Genomic DNA, 26,851 nt, shown 5'->3' on the forward strand with positions numbered 1-26,851 from the left:
AAAAATAATCAACGGCTGGGCTCTTTGTGCTACCCACCATGAGCCACTACTATAGTGTTAGAATATTGATTGTAGGTAGTCAGTGCCTGTATGTTTATTTATACAAAACCTATATTGGCACGATTTGCTGACATCAGTCGGAAATATGCATCGAGCAAGAACGGGATGAAATTGACGACTGCAACACGTCCATCGATCGACAACGATCAGTTGTTCCGGTGAATGTGATCTGTGCACAACTGTGGTTTGGAAAGCAAACTTTTTTTTGAATTTTCTTTGCGCGCAAAATCCGTTTGGCCGGCAGCATGACTACAAAATGTGAACCTAACATGGCGAACATTATCCAATGGCTGCAACAGGTAAGTGCAATTGTGAAATTCGGTGTCTCAGGAAAAGTTACGGTGATAGATAATCCTTTCGTTCTTTGTTTCGTTTTAGTTGAACCTTCGAAGGGATGAGTGTTCGACGGCCGAAGGCAAACAGGAAGCTGGTCCAGGTAATCATAAGCTTAGTGTTTAAGCGATAAGCAGTTAAGTGCAGTTTACCCATAGCTATCTATAACAAATACCAAAACGTCGCATAGTGTGGCGCACGGCCGGACAAAACCATAAAAGTTCTTGAAATTGCTTGTAAATATTTGTATACATCACTATATGGGGTAAACTGCCAATTACATATTGCATGATTACCTTAAAATAGGGCGATTAGAATAACTCCGGCATATTTGAATGTGTACGATATGATAGCCCATAATGATCAATCTACAAAAGGCTTCACGGAAAAAAATCCACACGCTTGATCGTTGTGTTTAAAATTATGGATCGATTCATGAACGTCTATGTCGATTTGTTGTGATTTTCTTACAAACTTCGTGTGCATTACACATTCAATTCTTTAGTTTTGCTTCATGGACTGATTCATCAACCGACAACATGAATCCCATAGTTTTCCACATAAGTTCCTAAAGCTTTCCATTTCAAATTCGTATTCGTCAATGGGTGCTATGGATCATCACCCAACACGGATTCAGTGTGTTTAACTTATGATTATCTTGTGTCATGATCATCATGTCCAAGTTGGTCGATTTGAAATCAATGAGCTTGCTGTCGATTTCCGTGTTCCAAATTTCTAAATTCTTTGCATCTAACAATAGTGGCAATAGTGTTCCTAGCATTCGTCAAAAAGTGTACCAATTATGGACTATCGATTATTTGCACGAAATTAGCTCAAATGGGTTGTTTAGTGATGAAACATTCAGTTTTTTGTTGTTTGATCGAAAGAGCACATTTTTCTAAGCATAACGCGATTTTTATTGCGTCTCAACAACTTAATATTAATGTTATAAATGATTAAAAAAGAGTTCAATTCGTCGACACAATGACATTTCAGTTCACATAATGACAGCTCGTCCCGAAGTAAAATATGCCAAGGGGTGATACAAAAGTGATATCCATACTAACTGATACAAAAGTGATAATCCATACTAATCGTGTTTTTAAAATAGTCCCAGATCACAAAAAAATAGTGAAACTTTGGATTCTAGTTCAATTTTTAACGTAGATCCAGAATATTTAAGAAACTGGATACCCATAAACACCCACCTAGCTCGCTGCGTTCCACGCCTTCTTGTACCAACCCGTTCCGACGCGAACACTGTCTTTGCAGGGTTGCTGTCCGGCATTCTTGCAACATGCCCTGCCCATCGTATCCTTCTAGCTTTGGCCACCTTCTGGATACTGGGTTCGCCCTAGAGTTGGGCGAGCTCGTCGTTCATCCTTCGCCACCACACACCGTTTTCCTGCACACCGCCAAAGATCGTCTTAAGCACCCAACGTTCGAAGACTCCATGTGCTTGCAGGTTCTCCTCGAGTATCGTCCACGTTTCATGCCCGTAGAGGACTACCGGCCTTAGGGACGATTCAAATATGACGTCCATCGTTTTTCGGGATTTCTAGAGCCCTCTGTCACGCATTTTCCAATACCTTATACACGTAGGTATACGCTTTTTCCAATACACGTACTCACACTTGCCTATATGCCAGTGCAGACAAATGGCTACCCAGACAACCAAAATTCGCATAACATTTAACATAATAACTCTTTTATTCATACAAATAACATCACACCCGCACTACAATGGGAATGAAATAATTTGTTTGATGGTTTTCCTCGCATAGAACGTTACTTTCCGAGTTCGTTTGTACATGTCATTTCGTCCCGTATACTCGTGTAAAGGGGCGGTCCATTAATTACGTAAGGGATTATGGGGGGAGGAAGGGTTTGAGATTTCTTACGCGCCATACAAATTATTTGTAATTTTCATATAAAAAATCTTACCATGGGGGGAAAGGGGGGTCGAAAAACCGCCAAAATTGTCTTACGTAATTAATGGACCGCCCAAAGTAACTTCAATAATTTCGTACCAGCTGTCAAATAAACATTTATTATCATAATTAAGGTCGCGTAAGATTTCAGATTAGTTCGTTAGGAAATTCATGCATTCGCTTTGTATGCCATTCTTCATCATATAAAATATGCATATATATCGCCTCCACTTTGGTACGTATAAGGCCCTTTGGCGACATTTTATACGTGAAACTTTGCCCATATAAGCATCGTTTAGCGCAAAAGGTGATTTCTTTATACGTACATTTTGGTTGTCTGGGTAGCTTCTCCGGGCCCATCTTTATGAATTCAGCTCCGATATCATCCTTACCAGCAGTTTTATTGTTCTTGAACTGATGAATGGCATCCTTAACCTCCCTCACTGGTTGGTTTCCATCGCCCGCAGTACTGACGAAGGCATTTCGTCCGTTGTCCCGACCTTCATTGCCTGTGCTCTCAGCGCCATTCAGGTGTTCGTCGAAGTGCTGCTTCCACCTTTGGATCACCTCACGCTCGTCCGTCAAAATGCTCCCATTCTTATTCCTGAAAATCATGACTCTTGGCACGAAGCCGTTGCGGGATGCGTTGAGCTTCTGATAGAACTTGCGTGTTTCTTGAGACCGGCACAGCTGTTCCATCTCCTCCAGCCGGCGTTTTTTCTCCCGAAAGAGGCGGGTCTGCTGTTGCCGTTTCCGTCTATAACGTTCCACGTTTTGCCGGGTCCCTTGCTGCAGCATGACCGCCCGCGCTGCATTCTTCTCCTCCAAAACCTCCTGGCACTCCTCGTCGAACCAATCGTTCCGTCGACTCCGTCCCACGTACCCGACGTTGCTCTCAGCTGCATCGTTGATGGCTGCTTTTACTGTTCTCCAGCAGTCCTCAAGAGGGGCTTCATCCAGCTCACCCTCTTCCGGTAATGCAGCCTCGAGGTGCTGCGCGTATGCAGCAGCGACATCCGGTTGCTTAAGCCGCTCTAGGTCATACCGGGGCGGCCGTCGGTACAGTACGTTGTTAACGACGGGGAGTTTTGGGCGCAGTTTGACCATCACCAGATAGTGATCAGAGTCGATGTTAGCGCCACGATAGGTCCTGACGTCGATAATGTCGGAGAAGTGCCATCCATCAATCAGAACGTGGTCGATTTGCGATTCTGTCTGCTGTGGTGATCTCCAGGTGTATCGGTATGGAAGGCTGTGCTGGAAGTAGGTGCTAGGAATGGCCATATTCTTGGAGGCGTGGAAATCAGTTAGTCGTAATCCGTTTTCGTTCGTCAGCCGGTGGGCGCTGAACTTTCCAATAGTGGGTCTGAATTCCTCCTCCTGGCCAACCTGAGCGTTTAGATCACCTATGATGATTTTGACGTCGTGGCTTGGGCAGCTGTCGTACTCCCGTTCGAGCTGAGGGTATAAAGCGTCTTTATCATCATCAGTACTTCCGGAGTGAGGGCTGTGCACGTTTATTATGCTGAAGTTGAAGAACCGGCCTTTGAGCCTCAACTCGCACATTCTCTCATTGATCGGCCACCACCCGATCACGTGCCTCTGCATATCACCCATCACTATAAAAGCTGTTCCCAGCTCGTGTGTGTATTGTCGCAGCTCTGGTAAATGGTATGGTTACCTCTAAACGTTCGCACCATTGATCCCTTCCAACACACTTCCTGCAGCGCTACGATCCACGGTCCTTCAGCACGTCGGCGAGTATGCGTGTGCTCCCGATGAAGTTGAGAGATTTATAGTTCCATGTACCGAGTTTCCAATCGCTAGCCCCTTTATGTCGCTGTGGTCTTCGCCGATTGTCCCGATTCGTATTCTCTCGTTGATTATTTGTTGCTTGATGTTTTTACGGCTGTCTTGCAGGGCATGACACCAACCCCCTACATTTCCGGAAGACCATTCCCCCTAAATGTTCGGAGGACCATAGTGCACAGTTATGCTTGAAGTCCTTCTCTAGCACTAGGACGATGATCAGCCGCCTCTGATATGGGGAACAGACGCTGTTGTGAGCCGCTCCCAATGTGGAGTTCAGACGCTCAAGGTTTGCAGAAGCAGAAGCAAAGGCAAAAACAAACCCCCCTTCCCTGTCAGCATACGACCAAAGTTCCCACCGGGGATTGGTTACCCAATCTTTCCTAAGGTTACTCATACCCCGGCCAGTACCGCGAGGAAGTAGGAACAGGAGTTGCTGGGCAAGAGGCTAGAGACCGCACAGAGGGGTCTATTTTATTCCTTCAGGTACGCGAGGTACCAATGGTACGCCATGCCCAGCCTTTCACCAACCAAATCAAGATCTGTTAAAAATAACAAATTTTGTTTCATTTTTGTTAGAAGCACTTTGAGTTGATGGAGGAAAATATAACATAATTAAAACAAAATCAGTTATAATTACAAAAGCTGTTTCAAATTTGTTTCAATTTAAAACATAATTATAACACAATTTGTTATACAATTTTTGAGAGCAATCCGTATTAACACATTTTGTTATTATTTGTCACAGAAAATAACAAAATGAGTTATACTTTTGTTTGATTTAAAACATAAGTTACATTTTTGTTTGAAATATGACAATTTTGTTAGAAAAAACTACGCTAACTTATTAATAAAATTTGTTACAACTCTACTGTAATCCATTGGTCGGGATACTAAACCTTTTAGATTGAATGATATACAGTACTGGACAGAATAAAGTACGCATTGGCCGTTTTTCCATACAAAATGATCAAGTTTGGAGTCTTATATCTCGGTTTCTAGTTGTCCGATTGACCTGAAATTTTCACCGCAGCTTGAAAGTAACCTCAAATTTGCTAGGCTAGAAATTCATAGTTTTTCATTACCGAACTTTTAAGTTATCGCAAATCTCAAATTTTGATAAAAATGACAAAATTTTAAAGTAAAAATAATTTTTAAATGAAAATATTTAGAGCAATATGTCCTTCTGCAAAAATGTACAATTTGATAAGACACACAAATTTGCAGAACATCATTTTTCGGTAAAACTGATTGTTTTCAAAATATTTTCAAAATTAAATTTTACAATTTTTTGCAAATTGAGAGATTTTCAATAATTTAAAAGATTGTGTTTCAAATGCAGTGATATTTTAATTGAGTGAAATCTTTGTTATATCTAGGCTGTGGTGAAAATTTCAGATCAATCGGAACACTAAAAGCTGAGATTCAGATCTCCAAACTTGACCATTTTGTATGGGAAAACGGCCAATGCGTACTTTATTCTGTCCAGTACTGTAGTACAAAATTATGTTTTCATTTACTATTAGGAATTCCACTCTGCTCGAAGTTTTATTATATTCAAGTTATGGCTCAAGTAAAAAGTTTTCACAAAGCAGATTTGTGATTCCCAAGTCACCGTATTTTACACGCTTGACAATATTTGCTTCTTTATACACTCGATATAACTCACCATTTAAGCGTCTGCGCTACACACCAGTTTGAATACGTTCAAAATTTACGTCCGCAGTAATGTAATGTAATGCAAAGTAATGTCCGCAGAAAATATATGTTCTTCCTTATGTACACATACTTTTACATCGATTCTTTTTATGATAAATCACTTTCAGAACTAAAGAAGAGGCGACGTAGAAAGTATACCAGGAAATCAAAAGACGACAATCCATCGATAAAAACCAACGATAAAATTGAAAACCATAATTCAACGGTAAAAGAATCTGCCCACCAGAGCTCTCAACCCAAATCTAGAATTCCAAATGGTCAAGCAAATCAAACCAACTTGGAAAAGCATCAAGAAAATTCCAACAGAAACAGCAAGGCACGAAGGACTAGGAATCGTCCATCGTTCAATCGAGAATGGATTATCAAACCCGTGGATACGATCATACGGCTGCCGATGAAGTTGGAGGTGTTCGATCCGATTACGGATTGTCCAATCTGCCAGCAGCAGTTTCGATCCGAGCGGATGTTCCGAAGCCACGTGGCGGTTAGTCATGGTAGTTGCTTCAAACTGGACCCGCTGCTGGACTTCGATCCCCGCAATCATCGTATCGATCGTCAGGTGTGCAAACTGGCCATGCAGCAACTCCCAATGTCTGTTCCGACGTTTTCCATAACTGTCGAAAATCTAGCCTCGGTACCGATCCTGCTGAACTCGATCTACATCTTCGATGGAAATGTTCAACTCTGGCCGGTGTTTGCTGGAGGGCAAATACTGCGGATGGTTCCCGGGTACTGCTTCGAGGACGAAGTCACGCTCGACGATATGGTGTTAGTGGAAGGTCGCAGCTATTCACTGATCATCACAGCTACTCCGGTAGGGTCAGATAGATTATTGAATCGCCAGGTCGTAGAACAGTATCACTTCACGGAGAAGGTGGCCAACAATAGAGGGAAAAAGTTCGTAGGACCGCATAATCCGTTTGCCTTCGATAATAATGTCTAAATTTTTTGCAGGACTCAGATAGCGCTGACAAAATTGCCCCCGTACGATATTCCACGGCCGGTTACCATACTGTACAAAAGCAACTACAAGGACAATGGTTTGTATACAAGCCAGGAGAGAGACCTCATGCGACTAATTGAGGTATCTAAGCAGGATAACTTGCTGTCGCTGGATAGATACAGCAAGCAGTTGACTGTACTGAACCAAATAGAAGCGCAACATATGCTGCAGGAGTATTTCAACTACACCATTCTGGAACCAGTCATCGTGCCGCAGAACAACACGCGACTTTATACCGTATCGGTGAGAATCGAACATTTTGCCTCATTCGAATAGACGTAACACTTTGAACGATTTCCTTTAAAATGTATCTACGATGTAGGTTCCATAAACATGTGAAGGCAAAGACAATTGTAGAAAAACGAACTATACCCAAGTCTCTTGGAGACTTTGTCATTATTTCAAACAAAATGGTCTCTAAAGTCACTTTTTTCCTGCTACTGCTACTTGTAGGTAATGGATCATGGTGCAACACTCTAGACCTTCAGAGATTCTAACTCGACTATTCCAGAGGTTCTTCAGGATATCAATATTATGAGATTTCTCGAGCATAATCTTCAAGAATTCAGCGTTTTATCTCTTTTTTTTTTCTTCTTGTAACACTCCCTCTACCTCTTGAGTAGGGAACGTCACTCTTTGAGCCCTACAGGATGACGATGTTTCGCTTAAAAAGTATTATGTCCTCAAGTCAATTCCGTAAATACTTGTGTTTTATTAAGATAGATTGCTTTCCAGTCGACAGTAGAACAATTTTTGTCTTCATTGTTAGGATTCTTATTCATACAGGGTACCTTTATACAGAATAGACCCCTTTTAATTCGACAATTTGATGTCTGGCATCGAAGACACTTGCACAAACGGTTGGCACGAATATACCTACCTTGATACCTTCATGGCTACAGCATAGCGTCACGCCATTGTCGGGCGTATTATAGAGCTTCATCTTCGTCGGTCTTGGGCGATACTTCTCCAGTTGCCCCGAACGTTTAGGATCGCCAGGTCCTCTGCCGATGCGTACAGCTAGCGTATTCTTCCATGAAGTCGCCGACCTCTACATGGTTTCCTGCTGAAGATTGTTTTCCCATTATTTCTTCCGACATTCGAACTAAGTGGCTAGTCCACTGAAGTCTGCCGTATTTCACACGCTTGATAATATTCGCATCTTTACACACTTGACACAATTTTTGATACCGTTTTCTAGTTCCCTCTACCGAGTATTGTCCGCAGCTCGAAAACACCGAGGCTTGCCGGTCTGCCTCTTACAACGACCACGCCTCGAGTGCGTAAAAAGCCACCGGAAGAATCAATGTTTTATACAGGGCGAATTTTGTTTCCGTTTGCACGTTGCGGAACATAAGCTGGTTACGTAATCCGTAAAAGGCGCTATTCGCAGACTTAACACGTCTTTTCACTTCGCTGGAAACGTCGTTGTGACATGTCACAAGTGTTTCAAGGTAAACAAATTCTTCAACAACTTCAAACACATCCCCATCAAACACTACCTCAGCACCTACACCACCAAACCTGCCTCTATCTTTACCTGCAACCATGTACTTCGTTATGGTAGAATGAAAGGTCAGGTCTATTCTCGCTGTCTCGATCTCTCTTCAGCACGCACGAGTGCAATGTTGAACAGTAAATTCGAAAGTGTCTCTACCGGTTTCAATGCGTCTAACGCCATGAACGAGGTTGACACCTCGTCTGCGATCCGAATACATACTTGATTTCAAACCATCCATCGTAGCACGTATCAGCCTAATTAGTTTCGCTGGAATCCCCTGTTCAGACATTATCTGCCATAGCTCATTTCATTTCACTGAGTCGTCTTGAAATCAATAAAGAAATGGTGAGTGTGCAAGTTATACTCCCGGAATTAATGTAGGATCATTCGCAAGGTAAGTAAACATCTGACCGTTGTCGAGCGGCCCTCACGAAAACCAGCTTGGTATTCGCCGACTGTTAAACAGGATGCGTGACAGTTTTTTGTACGTCGAATTCAGCTGGGTAATTAACACACTCCAGTATGTGTCCTTTCTTGTACATTCGGCGTATGAGGCCATCCAACCAGCCGCCACCGCATGTCCACACATTTCTTCGTTTTTTCCATACCTTCAGAAGTACTCGGTGGATCGACTGGTAAAGCTGCACACTCCCGTGCTTGAGAAGCTCGACCGGGATCTCGTCCTTCCTAGCAGCCTTACAGTTCGTCAGCTCGTTGATAGCCTTTTTAACCTCTCGTGGTTGTGAAAACAGAAAATTATCGTTCAAAACAGTGGAATTATTGTCAGGGTTACGTCTGTTTGTCTGTCAATCATATTCTAACGTCCTTAGCACTAGACCTTTAGTTTCATTTTATAATTTTCAGACTAGTCAGTTTAAAAAGAAACCGTCCCTTCTGAACGAGGACGTTAAAGCCATCTTCATATCACAAGGAGCTACCCGCATGGAAAAAGCGTATGGAGTTGTGGAGAAAATCACGGCGGACATGGTAACCTTTCGCATGCAGGAGTTTGTCGATGCAACGAAAGTCGTGAAAATCATGTTTATGCTGAATCGAACAACATTCCAATTGGAGAGAAAAGCGCTGACGCTCATGAGTGCAACCCTGATCAAGAGCATCTGTCTTCCGGAGGCCGTCACTGGAGGACCGCTGGAGAGCTTTGCCAGGTTAGTTACACAAATATCTAAAATTTGCGAAACTTAACAGAGAACAAGCACGGTTGTAGAGGGTCATGAAGAAGGCAATCTGATTATAGTTTACGTTCACAAACTCATTGAGTACCAATATTCTAAGCGCTCAAAAACCGTCAATCCATGCTTCAATCAATCTCGTGAACTCCCCAGAAACGCTGTTTTAGTACATCCTCTACGCGGTAAGCCGTCTTAAAATCGATAACAACCGGTGTGCCGGAACTTGGTTCTCGCAGCATTTCTTGAAGATCTGGTGTGTTGTCGATCAGCTATCAGCGAAGTTAACTCGATAACTTACCACGAGAGTGAGAGACCGCTTTTAGTATAGTCTGCGTTCTAAGCGCTCTTCTTGTGTACATAGAAGTGCTGCTTCCATCTATCGATCACCTCACGTTCTTCCCGTTTATTCCATAGGATCGGTAAAGCTGCTTAATCTTCTTGCACTCTGCTTCCTACGAGCTCCAGGCGATATGTTATCTCTACAACATGATCGGCCGCGCTGAACCCTTCACCTCCTGAATTTATCTGCACTTCTACACTAATCGTTGCGGAAACTTCGTCCTACGTATGGCTGCTTTTATTGTACTCCATCAGCCGTCAAGAGGTCCGACAAGGCAGCCTTGAGTTGCTACGTGTACGTAGTAGAGATTTCCGGTTGGTTTAGTCGCAGTAGATTGTACTGAAGGGGCCGTCGGTACCGAATATTGTTGATGACGAATAGTTGTGGGCGCAGATTGTGGTCAGAGTCGACGTTCTCTCTTCCCTCGCACTCGTTCGGTTATGGCAGTCCAATACTAGCCTACGGAAGTTTGTCACGAAATTAGACCGTAACGAAAAAAATTATTATTTATTTATTTGGTTCTACATCAATTAAATTGTTTCGCCAATTCACTCGGTTCATAGCCGCTTCTCTCCATCTCGACTGCGACCCACGCTCTCCAGGCCTGGTGCACCTGGTCACCCCACCTAGCTGTCTACGCTCCACGCCTTCTTGTTCTGACCGGATTCGAAGCGAACACCATTTTTACAGGGCTTCGCCGTGCTATCGAGAGACCACTCCACTTCTTCGCTGACTTCCAAGTTGTCTTCCAGCTTGCGATCACTAGGAAGTTGATTCTTGGATCCGTCATGCAGTTCGAGAAAACGGACATCCCGGCTGATTTGAATTTCTCCCGTTTCTGTGTGCCTCCTATAGGCCTTATGCTCGGCGGTGTAGCCGATGAATCTCATTTTCATCGCCTTCACGCCCAATTTCACGCCCCCAACAGACGTCACACTCTCACTGTTGTCCATCGACCACCTTTTCAACGGCCGATTCAAATATATGATAGGTGGCCAACCCACCACCCGCAGCGCTCACATCGTTTTTGTTCGCGTTTGGCGTTTACACACTACCGCCATCTGTTGGTCCATCGGTCAAATACACCGATTTTAGCATTGGACGTACATGTTCTCTCGACTATAAATTTGATCGCGATTTGTTCTAAGTGTTACGTTTGTTTGTCTGTGGTTTAACGACTATGATCGTCAAAGTCAAGTAATAGCGGCACTCTCCTGGCGTTGTCTCCTCCATGGATCCGCACAACAGAAATATTAGTAGTAGAACGCTAGTGGCGCTGTTGTCACAAAATTGATTTAACTAATTATTACCTTTAATTGTTATTTTTCATTAATTGATCGATCCCACGCAACGGGAAATGTTTTGTTTTGGCCTTTGACACTTTGAGGCCCGGTACTCACGCTGTCACATCGCAGCAAACTAGAGGCGGATTATATCCAACACTTGAGTCGAAGTCTTTTCGGCAACTTGTGGAAATGACGGTCGAGCCATTTTTCCTTCGATGCAGCACTCGCAGGTCCAGCAGATGCCACAGTCGACGATGTTCAGTCCTGTCATCCAATCTTTTCGACGAATTTTACCGAGGACTTTTGGCAGTACATCCCGTAGTGTAAGTTCGATTGTCTCTCCACTGTCATTAAGGCGAAGTAGGCCGTCATTGAAATTTGTACGCGTTGTTGATGATTGTTGCTAATAGGGTAACGACTGTTTATTTTGATCATAATCGCTAACAGTTGGCGCCAGTGGCAAAAAGTACAGACAACAACCCTTCGAACATTCAGTTTATCTGTGCTGGCCGCCTAACGGCGACACTGATGTGTGTATTCCTTTCACTGATCGCGCTACGCTGGGTTCTCAAATTTCTCAAGTTTCAAACACAAGCGCATGGAAGAATGGTAGTCGGTGAACTGTCAAAACGTATGGAAAATAATGAAAAACGTAAATTACTTGCAATTAGGAAACTGGATCAAAAAAGTAGTGATTAGAAATCAAGCGTAATATGAATACATAACTTTTTGTGTTTAATTCATCTTCCATTGTGCTTTCTTTGCTTCAGGATTTCGTTTTTACTACCACTGAAAAAGAGTCATCTATTGCCTTTTCAGTTTTGACTATCGCCCTATTCATCTCACGTTTTCGAATCAAAGGAAATCAGTTGGTTTCGCACTGACACAGCTGAAAAAGTATCAGCATACTTCATGCATGTTAGCGCGTACAGTGTTACTTTTTCAAGCCAATATAAACTATCAAGACTGAGTTTTATTACTTTTAAATGCAAGCTGAAAAGTAATCATTGTTGCCAAAACGAATGACGGGCTACTTAGTTTTAAGGCGAAGTAGGCCGTCATTGAAATTTGTACGCGTTGTTGATGATTGTTGCTAATTCATCTCACGTTTTAGAATCAAAGGAAATCAGTTGCTTTTGCACTGACACAGCTGAAAAAGTATCAGCATACTTCATGCATGTTAGCGCGTACAGTGTTACTTTTTCAAGCCAATATAAACTACAGGGGATAGGCAAAATGATTGAGATAGGCAAAATTTTGCCCAAATTCAAATGCTTATAACTTTATGAAAAATGGATGAAATTGGATGCATCTGAAAGCATTTCTGAAGATTTCCAATCAATCTTAATGCGTCCGGTGGCATTCAACTTCCTATTAGTTCTAGTTTCTAGGGAAATTGCAAACATCTATCTAACTTTACACCACACAAAAATACAAGCGACAGAAAAAATGACATTTGGACATGACCTCAGAAAATCCGGAACATCTCCGGTGTCCAGTGGCCAATATGCATGACCAAGGAAGTTCCTAAAACTGGACCAAATTTGCCGTCGACTGCTTCCAGATGCATCCAATTTCATTCATTTTTCATAAAGTTATAAGCATTTGAATTTGGGCAAAATTTTGCCTATCTCAATCATTTTGCCTATCCCCTGTATCAAGAGTATCAAGACTGAGTTTTATCACTTTGAAATAGGGCGATATTCAAAACTGAAAAGGCAATAGATGGCTCTTTTTCAGTGGTAGTAAAAACGAAATCCTGAAGCAAAGAAAGCACCACGGAAGATGAACTGAGCACAAAAAGTTCTGTATTCACTTTACTCTTGATTTCTAATCACTACTTTTTTGATCCAGCTTCCTAATAGGGCGCTTGCAGCAAACAAAAGTGTGCCCAACGGCTCCCTTTGATTTTGCTGGGTAACGAATTGAAACGGAAAACAGGTTACAAAACGTTTCCCAGCAAAATCAAATGGGTCCGTTGGGCACACTAAACAAAGGCTGCAAGTGCCCTATTGCAAGTAATTTACGTTTTTCATTATTTTCCATACGTTTTGACAGTTCTTCGACTACCATTCTTCCATGCGCTTGTGTTGAAAGTTTGAGAAATTTGAGAATCCAGCGTAGCGCGATCAGTGGGTGACATACAAACAACAGTGTCGTCGCCCGGCGGCCAGTGAAAGAAACTGAATGTTCGAAAGGTTGTTGCCTGTACTTTTTGCCGCTGGCGCCAACTGTTAGCGGTTATGAACGAAGTAAACAGTCGTTACCCTATTGCCAGCACCAATGTCATCATTGTTGCAAAAACGAATGACGGGCTACTTAGCCTTAACGCCAGGATATCGACATCGATGGAGACACCATCTTCTATGGTGACAGAGGGCTCGATTGGCTTGTCAGATGAATCGGGCCCGGGACATCCTGTCTACTGCAAATCGCTGCAGTTGATATAGGGCATGTCCATAGGCTGCTTAACGCACTTGATAAGGCAATCACCGACGCCTTCTACGTTCGACCCGATTTTCCCTGCCGTACGCGACGGTGAAACTCGACCGCGAAACGTTTTCAATCGTCGTAAACGCACCTCTGTCATTACACATATGCGAAGTGGCACCCGAGTCCACTAAACACGAACGAGAAACACGACTGTCATGCCGACGAAAGTGAACGATCTCTTATTGCTTTACTGTTTCTTCTTGATTCTGATTATTCTTCTTTTTATCGTCGCTGTCTCCGGTGCTCTTGCGACTCAGGAACTCCTTGCGTTCACGGCTTTTATGCCCAAATTTGCCAGGCATCAGCCTGCTTCGTTTCACGTTTCGCCTTCAATACGGGCTCCTCTTGAGCTCTACCGCCGTACAGCTTTTCACTTTCATCGATGAGTTTTGCACGCAGCAGCTTCATCGTCAAGTCCTGGTCCGACCAGAAAATGGTAAAAAAACGCGAAGTACCAAAAACCATGTGAGGAAGAGCTGAAATGTATGCAGGATGACAGCCGTGTCAGTCCTCTGGGTCTGAACGACTCTCTAGAGCGGTGATGAGAGCGTCGAAAGCTTTTGGTAGGCTTCGCAAAATCATGGCGACCTGCATGTTTGCGGAAAGCTTTTTGCCAGAATTCTCCAACCGAGAATAAAGCTCCTCCATACTGATATGTCTTAAAATGAGGGACTTGTTTTGTTAACGTCTAGAACTCGAATGAGCACAGCTCATCGGTTGTTTATTCCATTTCACTTACAACATCGTTACAATTCGTTACAATTCATTAGCACACCGTTAATCAGCTGAATACACTGTAAAGCTAATATAATCGAAATACAATATAATACACTGAAAGTATTTCATTCTCGAAAGCGTCCAGTGAGACACTACAACTTCTTCCCCCTTCCGAAGTGATTCTATAATTGATTCTGAATGAACTTGGCTTTACATTATAATGGAATTCAAAATATCTTACTATCGATCGTAATATACAAAATCCGAATCAGATTTGACCTGCTTTATTCGCTTAGACCGTCGCAGCTCTGAGCTCGACTGATGTTGCTCGCGTTTACGCTTGACTTCCGGATTGGGAGGATCATCTTGAGGGCCTCGATGATGTTCACTGCCGATATTAACCGGAGAGGTACTTGAAATGGCCATGTCTTGTGTGCTGGACGTAGGAAGCGAGATGTTTGGTCTTGTTGAATCCGGGTCATTAAACAGACGGATCTGTGTGCGATGAGCAGTGGTTTGCACGCTTCCAATTTCCACCTGCAAGATATGTCGAGAAACACGTTTTAGAAACACAGCTTTCAACCATCTTGCATGATTATGTGGGTTATGATTCTTGTACCAAACAAAATCCCCACTAGTCAGATTATCCAACGGATCGAATGGTTCAGGTCCAATACTAGCAGATGCATTTTCGTCATAAGAACGGTCATTTTGTACAAATAAATTATGTTTGAATTGCTTTTTAGGATTTATAAGATCTAATAATGTCTTAGGCTTATAAGAAAAGATTCTTTCTGATGGGAATTCCTCATCATTCGTCAAGCAGGTATTCCGATAATTGAATAAAAACAAATAAAGCTGGTCTTCTAAGCTAACTTCCGCTATATCTGGATCAATAAGGAACTTCTTCAACACCTCTTTTGTAGTTCTCACCAGCCTCTCCGCCTGCCCATTGCTGGCTGGGTTATACGGCGGACTTTTAAGTACAGTTATACCTTGCCTTCCCAAAAATTCTACAAAAGAGAGTGAATTGAAAGGAGGGCCGCCGTCCGAAACTAAGCAATCCGGTAAACCAAACCGCGCAAAAAATTCTACTAATTTTGTTAACACCTTAGAGCAATCGGTTCCTCTCTTCATCCATTCTACTTCTAGCCATTTCGAGAAGCTGTCGATAATCAGTAAAAAAATGTGCCCGGAAAAATGGAAAAAATCTATATGTATCCTACTAAATGGTTTGGTTGTAGGTGTCCATTTAGACTCAATTTTTTGCTTTGGCACTACTGCCATTCCGTTGCATACCTCACAACACGCTACAAATTTTTCAACTGCCTGATTTATCCCAAACCAATACACAGTACGTCTTGCAAGTTGTTTCATTTTTACTATTCCATTGTGATTTGCATGCAATAACTTCAAAACTTCCTTATGCAATTGTTGTGGAATGACCACTTTGTCCTGATACAACAAACAGCCATCTACCATCTCCAACTCAGATTGATTAGCAAATACATTCTTGTACTGTTTTCCTATGTGATCGGGCCAGCCCTGCTGCATATAAAAAATAAGTTTCTGTAAAAAATCATCCTTTTTTGTTTCTTCAGCAATCGTATTAAAATTTAAAGGGATTTCCCCAGAAAAGTTTATACTTCTAATATACTCTAAGCCATATTCCATTGGGATTGTTTGCTCTAAGGGAAAGCGAGAACAGAAATCCGCATTTCCCATTTTATGCGATGGTCGATAAAATATTTCAAAATCGTAAATGGACAACTCCATGATAAACCGCTGTAGTCGAGTTACTATTATTGGGTTTTTACCCGATTTCCCAAAAATTCCCAATAAGGGCTTGTGATCTGTAAAAACTTTAAAAGTTTGTCCATATAGATATTTATGGAATTTTTTCACTGTGCACACAAGAGCAAGTGCTTCTAGGTGCAAAATAGGGTAAGATTTCTGGGCTGCATTCAATGAAAACGATGTGAAGCATATAGGTTTTTCGACACCATCGACAATATGAGCAATAACCCCCCCTAAGCCATAACTTGAAGCATCTGTTATAATTGCTATGGGTTTTTTTGCATCGAAATACTCTAAAAAGTTTGTTGCTAAAAGACAACGTTTCGCAGTTTCAAAAGCTTCATTGCAATGTTTGTCCCACACAAATCTCACGTTCTTTTTCAGTAAGTTGTACAAATGAAACAATTTAGAGGATAAATTTGGTATGAACTTATTATAGTAGTTGATTAATCCAAGAAATGATTTCAATTCTGTAACGTTCTGGGGAACCCTAGCTTTCTGGATCGTAGCAATTTTATCTGGGCATGGTGACAGACCTTTATCACTCAATATATGACCAAGATAATCAAGCTGCGAAACGAAAAATTTACATTTGTCTAGATTGACCTTGATATTTGCGTTATTTAACCTTTCAAGTACTAAAAACAACTTCCTTTTGCAATCATCAAAATCTTTCCCCGCGATCAAAACGTCATCCAAATAACAGTAAACATATTCCAAACCTTCCAATATCTGGTCCATTACCTGTTGAAATATGGATGCACTAGAAGACGCACCCTGTGGCAGTCTATTGTAAATAAACAATCCTTTGATTGTGTTTATAACCATAAATTTTCTGGACCTTTCCGTCAATGATAACTGGGTGTAAGCTCCTTCAAGATCTAATGAGCAAAAAATTTTACAGCCTGCTAAACCCGCAAACAAATCTTGAGCGGTGGGCAAAGGATACGTGTTTGGAATAATTAACTTATTTACTGATACCTTGCAATCAATGACAAGCCTAATATCGTTATTTTTCTTCATTACTATCACCACAGGTGACGCCCATTCACTGGTCTTGATTGGAGTGATCACCTCCTTTTTTTCTAAACGATCCAAATAATCCAAAACTTTATCCCGCAAACGGTATGGAACATCATAAGCTTTTCTGAAAATCGGTATCTCGCTTTTTAAAACTAAATCAGCTTCAAAATCTTTTATTGGAAATGAAAAATCTTTTTTAAATACGTTTGCAAATTTTTGCTTTACCTCATTAACAGTTATATCAGAATGATGTTCATTCAAACCATTTATTGTTGAGGTACTAGTGAAAAATTCTCTCCAATTGGAAAAGAACACGTCTAGCCATGACCGACCGAGCAAAGGAATAAATTCATTCTCACAGTCAATCACTAATAACTGCATATTTGCCAATTTCTCTCTAAATTTAACAGAGACATTTGCTTCTCCTCTAATACTCAATCTATTACCATTCACCACTATCAATTGTTTGTTGCTTTTGCTTAAAGGTTTGTCAAAAGTACGAAAATACTGATTTTTGCCAATAACAGACACCGACGCGCCACAATCCACCTCCATTGTTAACAATTTTCCATCAACAAAGGTATTAACTAAACAAGGGTTATTAATCTTATTGATAGACGACACCATCATGCACTCTAAATCACCTGCGTCATATTCCTCGTCTTCACTTTCAGATTTGTCGGTTCTAAGCCTGTTGAATAGCCCACTAATGGTTGTTTCATCTGAAGGTCCCTTGCTGCTATGCTCTGCTTGCCAAGTGTCCATAAACTTTACGGTGTCCCTTTTAAGGTTTTTCAATTTGAAGCATTTACGTTTTAAATGCCCTTTCAATCCACAAAATCCACAAACGCGATCTTCATATGGCTGTTGATTTCTACTATTGTCCCTTTTCCAATCAACCTGCCGCTGTCTACCATATGGACGGTAACCAAGCCTGTCCTTCACAGGGCCTCTCTCATTGTCTCCATTCAAAGATCTGGCTAACCCTAAAGTTTTCTCCAACTTCTTATAAGCTATACCTGCTGATCTATCGTGTCTAATTAAGCCAATTTGATCAGAGTTGTCTTTCATACTCTTCGCATTAGAGCTAGCCATCTCCCAAGTAATAACTATTTTTTCGGCATTTGAAAGGGTTAAATTTTCTTCACTAAGAAGGCGCTGTTGTAGAGCCTTGTCTCTGACTCCAGCAACAATTCTGTCTAAAATGGCTTTTTGTTTGAAGTTTTCAAATGAGCAAAATTCAGCTTGAAGCTTTACAGAGAGGACAAAGTCCTCCACAGATTCATCGGGTTGTTGTACCCGGTGGTTAAATTTAAACCGCTGAATAAAATCCGATTCGGTTTTATCAAATCTACTTTTAAGTTTCGTCACCATTTCATCAAATTTAATATCACTGTAGTTAGTATTAGGAAACAATAATTTCACCTCACTATACACGGACGGACCACATAATGTAGCAAAATAATCTTTCTTATCTTCCTCTTTAATTTTATTTAACCGAAACACGGATCCCAATCGTTCAATCCACTCAGAAAAGGACGTTCCTTTCCGATACGGTTCCATAATGGTAGCTAGGGTACCCTGAGCCATTTTGAAAATTCCTAGGCACAACCGGGGACAATGAGAAAAAAATGGGTAGCTTACCAAATCTTCCGGTGTTCAACCTTCACAAGCCAGTTAGCCAGAGACAACTCCAAAACAGATCGTAATGGGCGCACGGTCGCACTCGTCCGAACAGTAATCCGGATATTCCCTTCAGCTTAACGAACAAATGCCTTGTTCCGCTGGTATCGTGCCAGTTAGCAGACGATTCTCGATTATTACCAGCTTACAAACGGGTACCAAGCGCAAGAGTATGGCTCGGGATGGTCCAAAACACTCCTCTTAGGTCCAAAAACGTTCCTTCTAGCCTTACTCTTCTTTCAATTCCGGTCCAAACTTGCAAGTATAGGCCTTTTTTGATGGATTTCCTCCGAAATGATGGCCGCTATCCACTGCACAATGGAAAGTACGATTTTCCACACAATAGTAGAACTATGTAAAAAGCACCTTTTTTATCCTGTCGTCGCCAGTTGATATGTCTTAAAATGAGGGACTTGTTTTGTTAACGTCTAGAACTCGAATGAGCACAGCTCATCGGTTGTTTATTCCATTTCACTTACAACATCGTTACAATTCGTTACAATTCATTAGCACACCGTTAATCAGCTGAATACACTGTAAAGCTAATATAATCGAAATACAATATAATACACTGAAAGTATTTCATTCTCGAAAGCGTCCAGTGAGACACTACACATACCATGAGCATGAGCATGAGCAGCATGAGCATGATTGACCGCCCGCAGTTGCTACTCCGTCATTGCAAGAACATCTGTACTTACACAGGGAACCAACAAACACTACTCGAGATCGTAGCATCCTCAATGTGTAAGTACTGGTGCTCCCATTATTATAATAAACAATACCGGCGCCGGCTGCTTCCGAATGCAGGTCAATTTGGGAATGGGAGGGAAATATTGACGTGTTACTTGCTTTGCAGAAGCCAAAGAGTTCTCTGCACTTCCACAAGAAAACACTGGGAGTTTGGATATGGGAAAGGATTCGTTTTGGTAAACGATAAATATATAATTCGAAATGAATACGTGAGCATATACACGAATGACCGACACTGATAATGCGGTTACTACGCAAACCGGACACGATACTGATTTCGTTGCTCGCTCGACAGGAGCATACAACAGGTTCAACGTATCAAACTCTACTGACGCGTTTTTTTTTATTTTACTCCGGCGCATTTCGTTTTTTCTTCCGCGCAACGCGAACCGGCCACAATGGATTCGGATTTCATCGCTCGTCCATAAGGAGCATGCAACAGATTCAACGGATCCAACACTACTGATGCGTTTGTTTTCATTTTTTCACCGGCACATTTCGATTTTTCTTCCGCGAAACGCAAACCGTGCACAATGGATCCGGATTCCGTCGCTCGCCCACGAGGAGCATGCAACAGATTCAACGGATCCAACACTACTCCGAGAATAAAGCTCCTCCATACCGTTCAAAAACTCTTCCATATTCGCGGTAGTTCGTTCCTACTGCAAATCTCTTTTAGCAACGAAACTTTTCCAGTGTGAGTAGCTTTATGGTGATGAGATTTGAGTGCATCCCATGTGCTTTTCGACATGATGAGGTTATAATGGTTATCTTCCACCGACAAAGCGATGGTGGCTCGCGCTTTTGAATCACCCTCCGTCCACTCTGGAGTTACCGGTGCCGGCGCGACACCCGGGTCAACGTATCTCCCCGTACCTTCCCTCATCATCAGCATCTGAACCTTGAAAGCCCATGGACGATAGTTTCGGTTATTCAGCCGAATTACGCCCACTAACGAAAACTCCATTTTTTTGCTCACACGAATGTTTTCCGAACGAAACCACTTTCGATACCGAAAAAAAAACTATTTCGCCGCCACTCCGCGTACTTTTTCGGACAGTCTTTCTTGTTTCACACCGAAAAACACTTCCGAATCGCGTCGCGTCCTACTTTACTATTACTGGCAGTAGCGTAGCTAGGGGGTGCGGTTCGCACCTGGCCCCGAGTTCATAGGGGCCCCCAAAACGTGGTAAAAATTTTTTTTTTTTTTTTTTTTTTTAAATCTTTATTAGAGTGTATTTTAACGCACGAGGGCACGTGGTAAAAATGTCATTTAATATTATGAATTTGATTTCTAAAAAACAAAAACGTTAGCAAGCACATAAAAATCAGTTTTAAGGTGTCCTTGATCGGCACTGTGTAGGGGCCTTATAATCAATGATATTAATGATTACATGAAATACAATCATTCTCGATAACTTGTTTTCATTTCGTAAATCAAATATGCGGGGCTCATAATCGTATCTGGAATTGATTTGTAACAGATCATATTCTTAAACAAGCAATTTTCATTTGAATTATAATTGAAAAAAAAATCAGTTACCATCTTCGGGAAGTGGTTTGCACATATTCAAGGTTGGTAGCTGATCTCTTTTTCGAGACTTAGTCTCTATTCTTAACGGAAGGTCTTGAAAGTCACTTTTTTTCTTTGTTCTGTTTGTAGTGAATCCTGCTTCAATAGGTTCCCGAGAGACCTTACGAGATTATTACACGATTTTTTACAGGGTCTGCAAAAAAAATTTTTCAGATTCCTCAAGGAAAAACTTCAGGAATTCTTCTAGTTATTTTTACAAAGCTCTCTTAAGGTTTACTTCTGGGATCTCCGTTCAAAAATTTCTTACGGCAGTACCTTCAAGAAAAAACAACATTCTACAGGGGATTTTCCAGGAAGATATACGAGAATTCCTATGCCAGTTTCTTCAGTTATCCTCTCAGGATATTTTGAGTAGATTTCTTTACGGTAAATACGAATCGCTCCTAAAATTATACCAGGGATTATCCGAGGAAATGAATTAATTACAATTCATCAGAGGTTCCACACCTGCTACAGTTAATATCCTAGTAATTTCAATCATCTAAGCAATTTATCTACGAAATCCCTCAAAACTTCCTCAAGAGGCCAGAAGTTCGTTCAGAGAACATTGCGGGAGTTCATCAAAGGTTACTTTCAAACTTTAATCAAGATTCATTAGATGTTTCTTTGTGTTTTTTTTTCTGAAGTATCTCCCAGATTTTTGAAAAATTTCTCCAAAAATGTCTGAAAATGGTTGTTGCTTTTTTTTGGAGATATTCCAGGAGGAAATTCTTTGAAGAGGTCTTTGGGAAATATCTCTAAGAACTTTTAGAATAATTCCTGAAGGAATCTTTGAAACAATCTCTGAAATAATTTCTTATGGATTTTTCTGGCTGAAATCAGTAATTTTTTTTTTAAGAAAACGATAGTGAAATCAATGGAAATAATCCTGGAGTTACTTGAGAAATATCTGAAATAAGTCATGATGGAATCTCTGGGGTTACTTTTATGATTATCTTAAGAAAATTTCTACGTTTAATTTTTGAAGGTATCCAAAACGAAATTCTTATGAAATTCGTATAAATTACAAAATGAACTCCTGACGAAATCTTAGGAGTTCATTTTGTAATTACGGCTTTGTCTATATTTTCCTAGAATACCCAATTAAAGCTGTATATCATTGGTTTCTGGAACTACTTCTCTAGCTAGTATTTCAATTTCCATGTCAATTTAAGAAGTCCTCCCCATAATTCTTAGTAAACTAATATATTGATGAACGAGAATTTAGAAAAGAAGAAATGTAGGCTCATTCATAGGGTCCTAAAGCCTCAAGTATAGGCCTAAAGCCTATATTATAGTCTGCTTAAGTATAGGCCTAGAACACATGTTTACTCGATTCTTAAATATTTTTTACTGATTGAACCCCACTCACACTCATATTTTGGGGATATTTTGTTTTCCGTGTCCCTTCCGAAATGTCAGATAGGGACACCCCAGTGTAAAAACCAAAACCCCTGTGGCATTTTTGACGAAAAAGTGATAGAATCCGGCTTCCTATGTTATAGCTGTAATTTTAGTTGGGGAAATTGCTAAAGTTACAAAAACATGCTCTATCGTATTATTAAATAAAAACAAGAATTCATTCAAAATAGGACCCAATTGGGTCCTAAAATTTTTAATGAAATCTTGTTTTTATTTAATAACACGAAAAAGCATGTTACTGTAACTACTTTGGCAATTTTTCCCGCTCAAATAATGGCTATATCATGTTTAAACTTTAATCTAAAAATTTGGTCCATAAATGAACCTTGACACTTTTGATCATGTTTGACGTTCGCTTAGTCGACAAAAACACCACAGGGGTTTTAGTTCGACCACTGGGGTTGTTCCTATCTGACATTTCGTAAGGGACACGGAAAACAAAATACACCCAAAATTTGAGTTTAAGCCAAAGGATGTGACAAAATCTAAAAAAATGTTTTTTGGGCTTAAACCAACGGAAAACATTAAAAAATTGAGTAAACATGTGTTTTTGGCCTAAACTCAAGCGTTTGGCACTAAAATTGGGACAGGGCTTTAGGACCCTATTGACATTTTCGCCAATCAACTACTGAAACAACATACTAGGTAAGTTCCATCACTTTAATCATAATTCTACTAAAGCAAATTGTTCAACTTTTATTTCAACAGTCGATTTCATGTAAGCGCCTTACATTTAGACGGTATTCACCTTAACATTGAGGGCCCCTAAATCGAACTCCGCACCGGGCCTCAAAAACTCTAGCTACGGCACTGATTATTGGCCCCAATGCTGAGCACATAACCTGTTGAAATTAAGCGGAAAACGAGGGAAATGAGGGCTCAGTAGAACGAATAAACACGTAACACGTGTGGACGCCAGTACGCTTTAGACGGGAATGAATTTGTTCACGTTCGAATACTGTTCATGTAAACAGCAATGTTGCCAGATTGGCTTTCGTTCAGATGTTGCCTGTCTAATCGTTCGATTCAACAGGCGTGCTAGCAGCGCGCGAGAGGCGTACTAATTTACTTTTAATCAGCCTTTGGCTGGTACGCTGATCATAAGGATGCCTAAACATCCGAGACGCTACTTTTCTTGATATTTTTTTCGGATTCGATCTGTTATCTCGGAGGTTATGGGCCCAGAACCTATTGGGATTTGGAAGTGGCGGAACACGGGTTAACATTCAGTACTTTCACCAAGATGCCTTGCACCCAGTCGACCGGAAAGGTCGCAGTTTCCCAGATATTGTGAAATAATTGCACGGCAGCACTTGTGCAGACAGTGAGAAGTCAGCTAGGAGCTATTGTGGCTCCAGCATTAAATTTAAGTCGTTAGTCAGATGAACGACTTCCGCTGTTGTTACTATACGCTTAATATAATGTCGGAAGTAGTTGCATTAGGCATCAGATGATGAATACAGTGAACTTCTTCCGATGTTATGATCGACGTATATAAAAACAGCAGCGGAAGTCAACGATCGGCAATTGAAATCTATAATATATTTATATCTATAATATATTTCATATAACTGTTGTATTATATTCAAACAACTCATACAACATCCATCTTTCCAGCTTCCAGTGGATTCGGCAGAACGTGGCATCCAACGCGGAACAGGTGGTAGCCATTCGCAACATCGTCAATCAAACTTCGTTCCCGGCGCCGTACATTCTGTTCGGACCACCAGGCACGGGGAAAACCTCCACCCTGGTGGAAGCCATCGGCCAAATATACAAACTGCGCCCAACCGTCAATATCCTGGTTGCAGCTACGTCCAACTATGCCGCCAACGAGTTGACCAGTCGTCTCTTGGACTGCATTCCGGATGAGGACGTTTTCCGGTTTTTCGCATATTCGAGTCTCAAAAAAATCAACGAAATCGAATGGGATGTACTGGACGTTTCAAACCTGGCCGGTCACTCCTATAGCAACATCTGCTACGAGGACATCTACATGTGCCGTGTGGTCGTAGCTACCCTAACAACGGCTGGGAGACTAATCCAGGCCAATATAAAATCGAAACACTTCAGCTATGTGTTCATTGACGAATGCGGAAGTTCCAAAGAGATTACATCTCTCATTCCAATTGCGGGTCTGGCCACGAATGGGAACGAAATCAATGCCAGCGTTGTGCTGGCGGGAGATCCGAAGCAACTGGGACCTGTGATCCAATACGACTTTCTCAAGCAAACCAGTCATGGCCTGTCGATGCTGGAACGACTGATGAACCTTCCGTTGTACGCCAAGGACCAAGTGACAAATAAATACAACCACAAAGCCATAATGGTTCTTCGCGATAATTACAGGTCGAATGACCGGTTGATCCAATTTTGTAACGATCTATTCTACGATGGACAACTCCGATCGAAGGCATCCCACGAAATCAAAAACTTCGCCGTTGGATGGCATCGTCTACCCAACAGTAACTGTCCACTTATGTTCCATCCGATCAGTAGTAAAACGAAGCAAGATAAATTGACCTACAGCTTCTTCAATGCGGGTGAAGCCAAGAAAGTCTTGTTCTACGTTTCGGACTTGCTTAAAAATGGCCTCAATGGGAAACCGGTGAATCAGAGCGATATCGGTATCCTGTCATTCTACGCTCGGCAAGTGACGTTCCTGAGAGGGCTATGCACCTCGAACAAGTGGCATGATATCGAGATCGGGTCTGCCGAGCAGTATCAGGGCAGGGAAAAACCGATCATGATGATATCCACCGTAAGATCTAATTGTGACAATGTGGGTTTCTTGGCTGACGCCAAACGACTGAACGTGGCCCTTACTAGGGCGCGATCGCTCATGATCGTAGTTGGTAACACGGAAACCCTACAGCAGGATCCGCTGTGGAAGAAGTTCCTCGACTACTGCCGAAAAAACGGTGCGATCGTCAATCGGAACAGGAAGACAAGTTCTGCTGTTACGACCAGCGATGTGAATAAAATCAGTTCTCCAAAGACTCCCAAAACGAAGAAGAGAACTAAAAAACTTGCAAATGATCTATTCCAAACAACGACTACTCCTGTGGCCACATGTGATCTTCAAACTGAAGCAATTCATAGAATAATTCAAAAATTTGTACACTCAAATTAATCCAAACGTCATTGTTACGTGAAAACATACGAGGTTTTTTTCCATCGCACTTTTCACGTAGCTCTTATGTTAATCATGAGTAGCCAAGAATGAACGCATGAACTTTTGAACTTCGTCCATTCCACCGGCGCTACACGTAAGAGCTACGTGGATTTTTTTGGTAGCCTTTACGAAGCGTTTCAGTAGGATCTAGATGGTTTTGCGTTAAATTTAACTGGAATAATGACCAGCCTTATCTTTAATAGGCTTTGGAAGAAAACTAATTCCTAATTGGAAAATGTAAACAAACCTAAAAGATTGTAATATTTTTATATTCAATCTGAGCATTGTGAATCCTGTTTCCCAAATATTGTGAGTTTGTTCTGTCTTGTTGTAGCCTTCACGTGCTATAGTTGATAAAGGTTAGAAATCAGGTATAAAATATGAAGTAATGCAGGGATTCTTCGGTATTCAAAGCATATTTATCTTTAAATCAATCTAACACAGGGTTTAAAGTTCAGCAGCTTCTGAAGTTCTTCAAAAATCAAGCGGGCGCCATCTTAGGATTTCCGCTCAACACCGAATGTACACTAGACTGGCCCAGCTCAGTATGGGAGAAAAATAAAGTTGTATAACTCCACGGGGCATCCCCTAGGATTATTTATTAGGGTTAGAGGAAGACTTCCTGAAAATTTCAGCTCATTTGGTCGTTCCATGAGTTGGCGCAATTGAATTGAAGTTAATGTGTGATTTTCAGCTCACACATATAGGAAACAGCACATCATCCCTGTTTAGATCAGGTAAATTGTTGATCGCGTTCAATTGAACCCAGAATGTCAAAAACACTACTTGATACCACAGACAACACTTTGTCTGTGTTGATACCATAGCGAACAATATTGTAGAAGGTTGTATGTTGATAAAAATTGAGAAAGTTGGTGTTTTAACTATCTGAAGTAGATTTGCAACAATGCTTGGTATTTCTTCAACATAGCTGGGTGGTAGCCACTAAGCGCATCATAGCCACCTATGACGCTGGGCGAGCTGCGGTACAATGTGCATGCATATATGTGATTGTACGGGAGTGCTGACCTAAGCCTAACTTG

General features: G+C 41.4%; 1 protein-coding gene across 1 annotated transcript; it reads left to right on the forward strand.

Moving 5' to 3' along the window:
* Positions 1-99: 99 nt before the first annotated feature.
* Positions 100-26,216, forward strand: LOC5571916 (putative helicase MOV-10). Its single transcript, XM_021852916.1, has 6 exons — positions 100-359; positions 439-496; positions 5,960-6,749; positions 6,807-7,098; positions 9,221-9,522; positions 24,251-26,216. The coding sequence occupies exons 1-6, from the start codon at positions 306-308 to the stop codon at positions 25,764-25,766; spliced, it is 3,012 nt and encodes a 1,003-aa protein (XP_021708608.1). The 5' UTR covers positions 100-305; the 3' UTR covers positions 25,767-26,216.
* The last annotated feature ends 635 nt before the right edge of the window (positions 26,217-26,851 follow it).

This window comes from Aedes aegypti, chromosome 3 (genome assembly GCF_002204515.2).
Source record: "Aedes aegypti strain LVP_AGWG chromosome 3, AaegL5.0 Primary Assembly, whole genome shotgun sequence".
Classification (NCBI taxonomy): domain Eukaryota; kingdom Metazoa; phylum Arthropoda; class Insecta; order Diptera; family Culicidae; genus Aedes; species Aedes aegypti.

What these genes read in the sequence shown, in the direction of transcription:
- LOC5571916 (XM_021852916.1), top strand. Translation starts at nt 306, where the DNA reads ATGACTACAAAATGTGAACCTAACATGGCGAACATTATCCAATGGCTG. An exon ending in CAAACAGGAAGCTGGTCCAG is followed by an intron (nt 497 to 5,959) that starts GTAATCATAAGC and finishes AATCACTTTCAG; the next exon opens with AACTAAAGAAGAGGCGACGT. An exon ending in CCGCTGGAGAGCTTTGCCAG is followed by an intron (nt 9,523 to 24,250) that starts GTTAGTTACACA and finishes CCATCTTTCCAG; the next exon opens with CTTCCAGTGGATTCGGCAGA.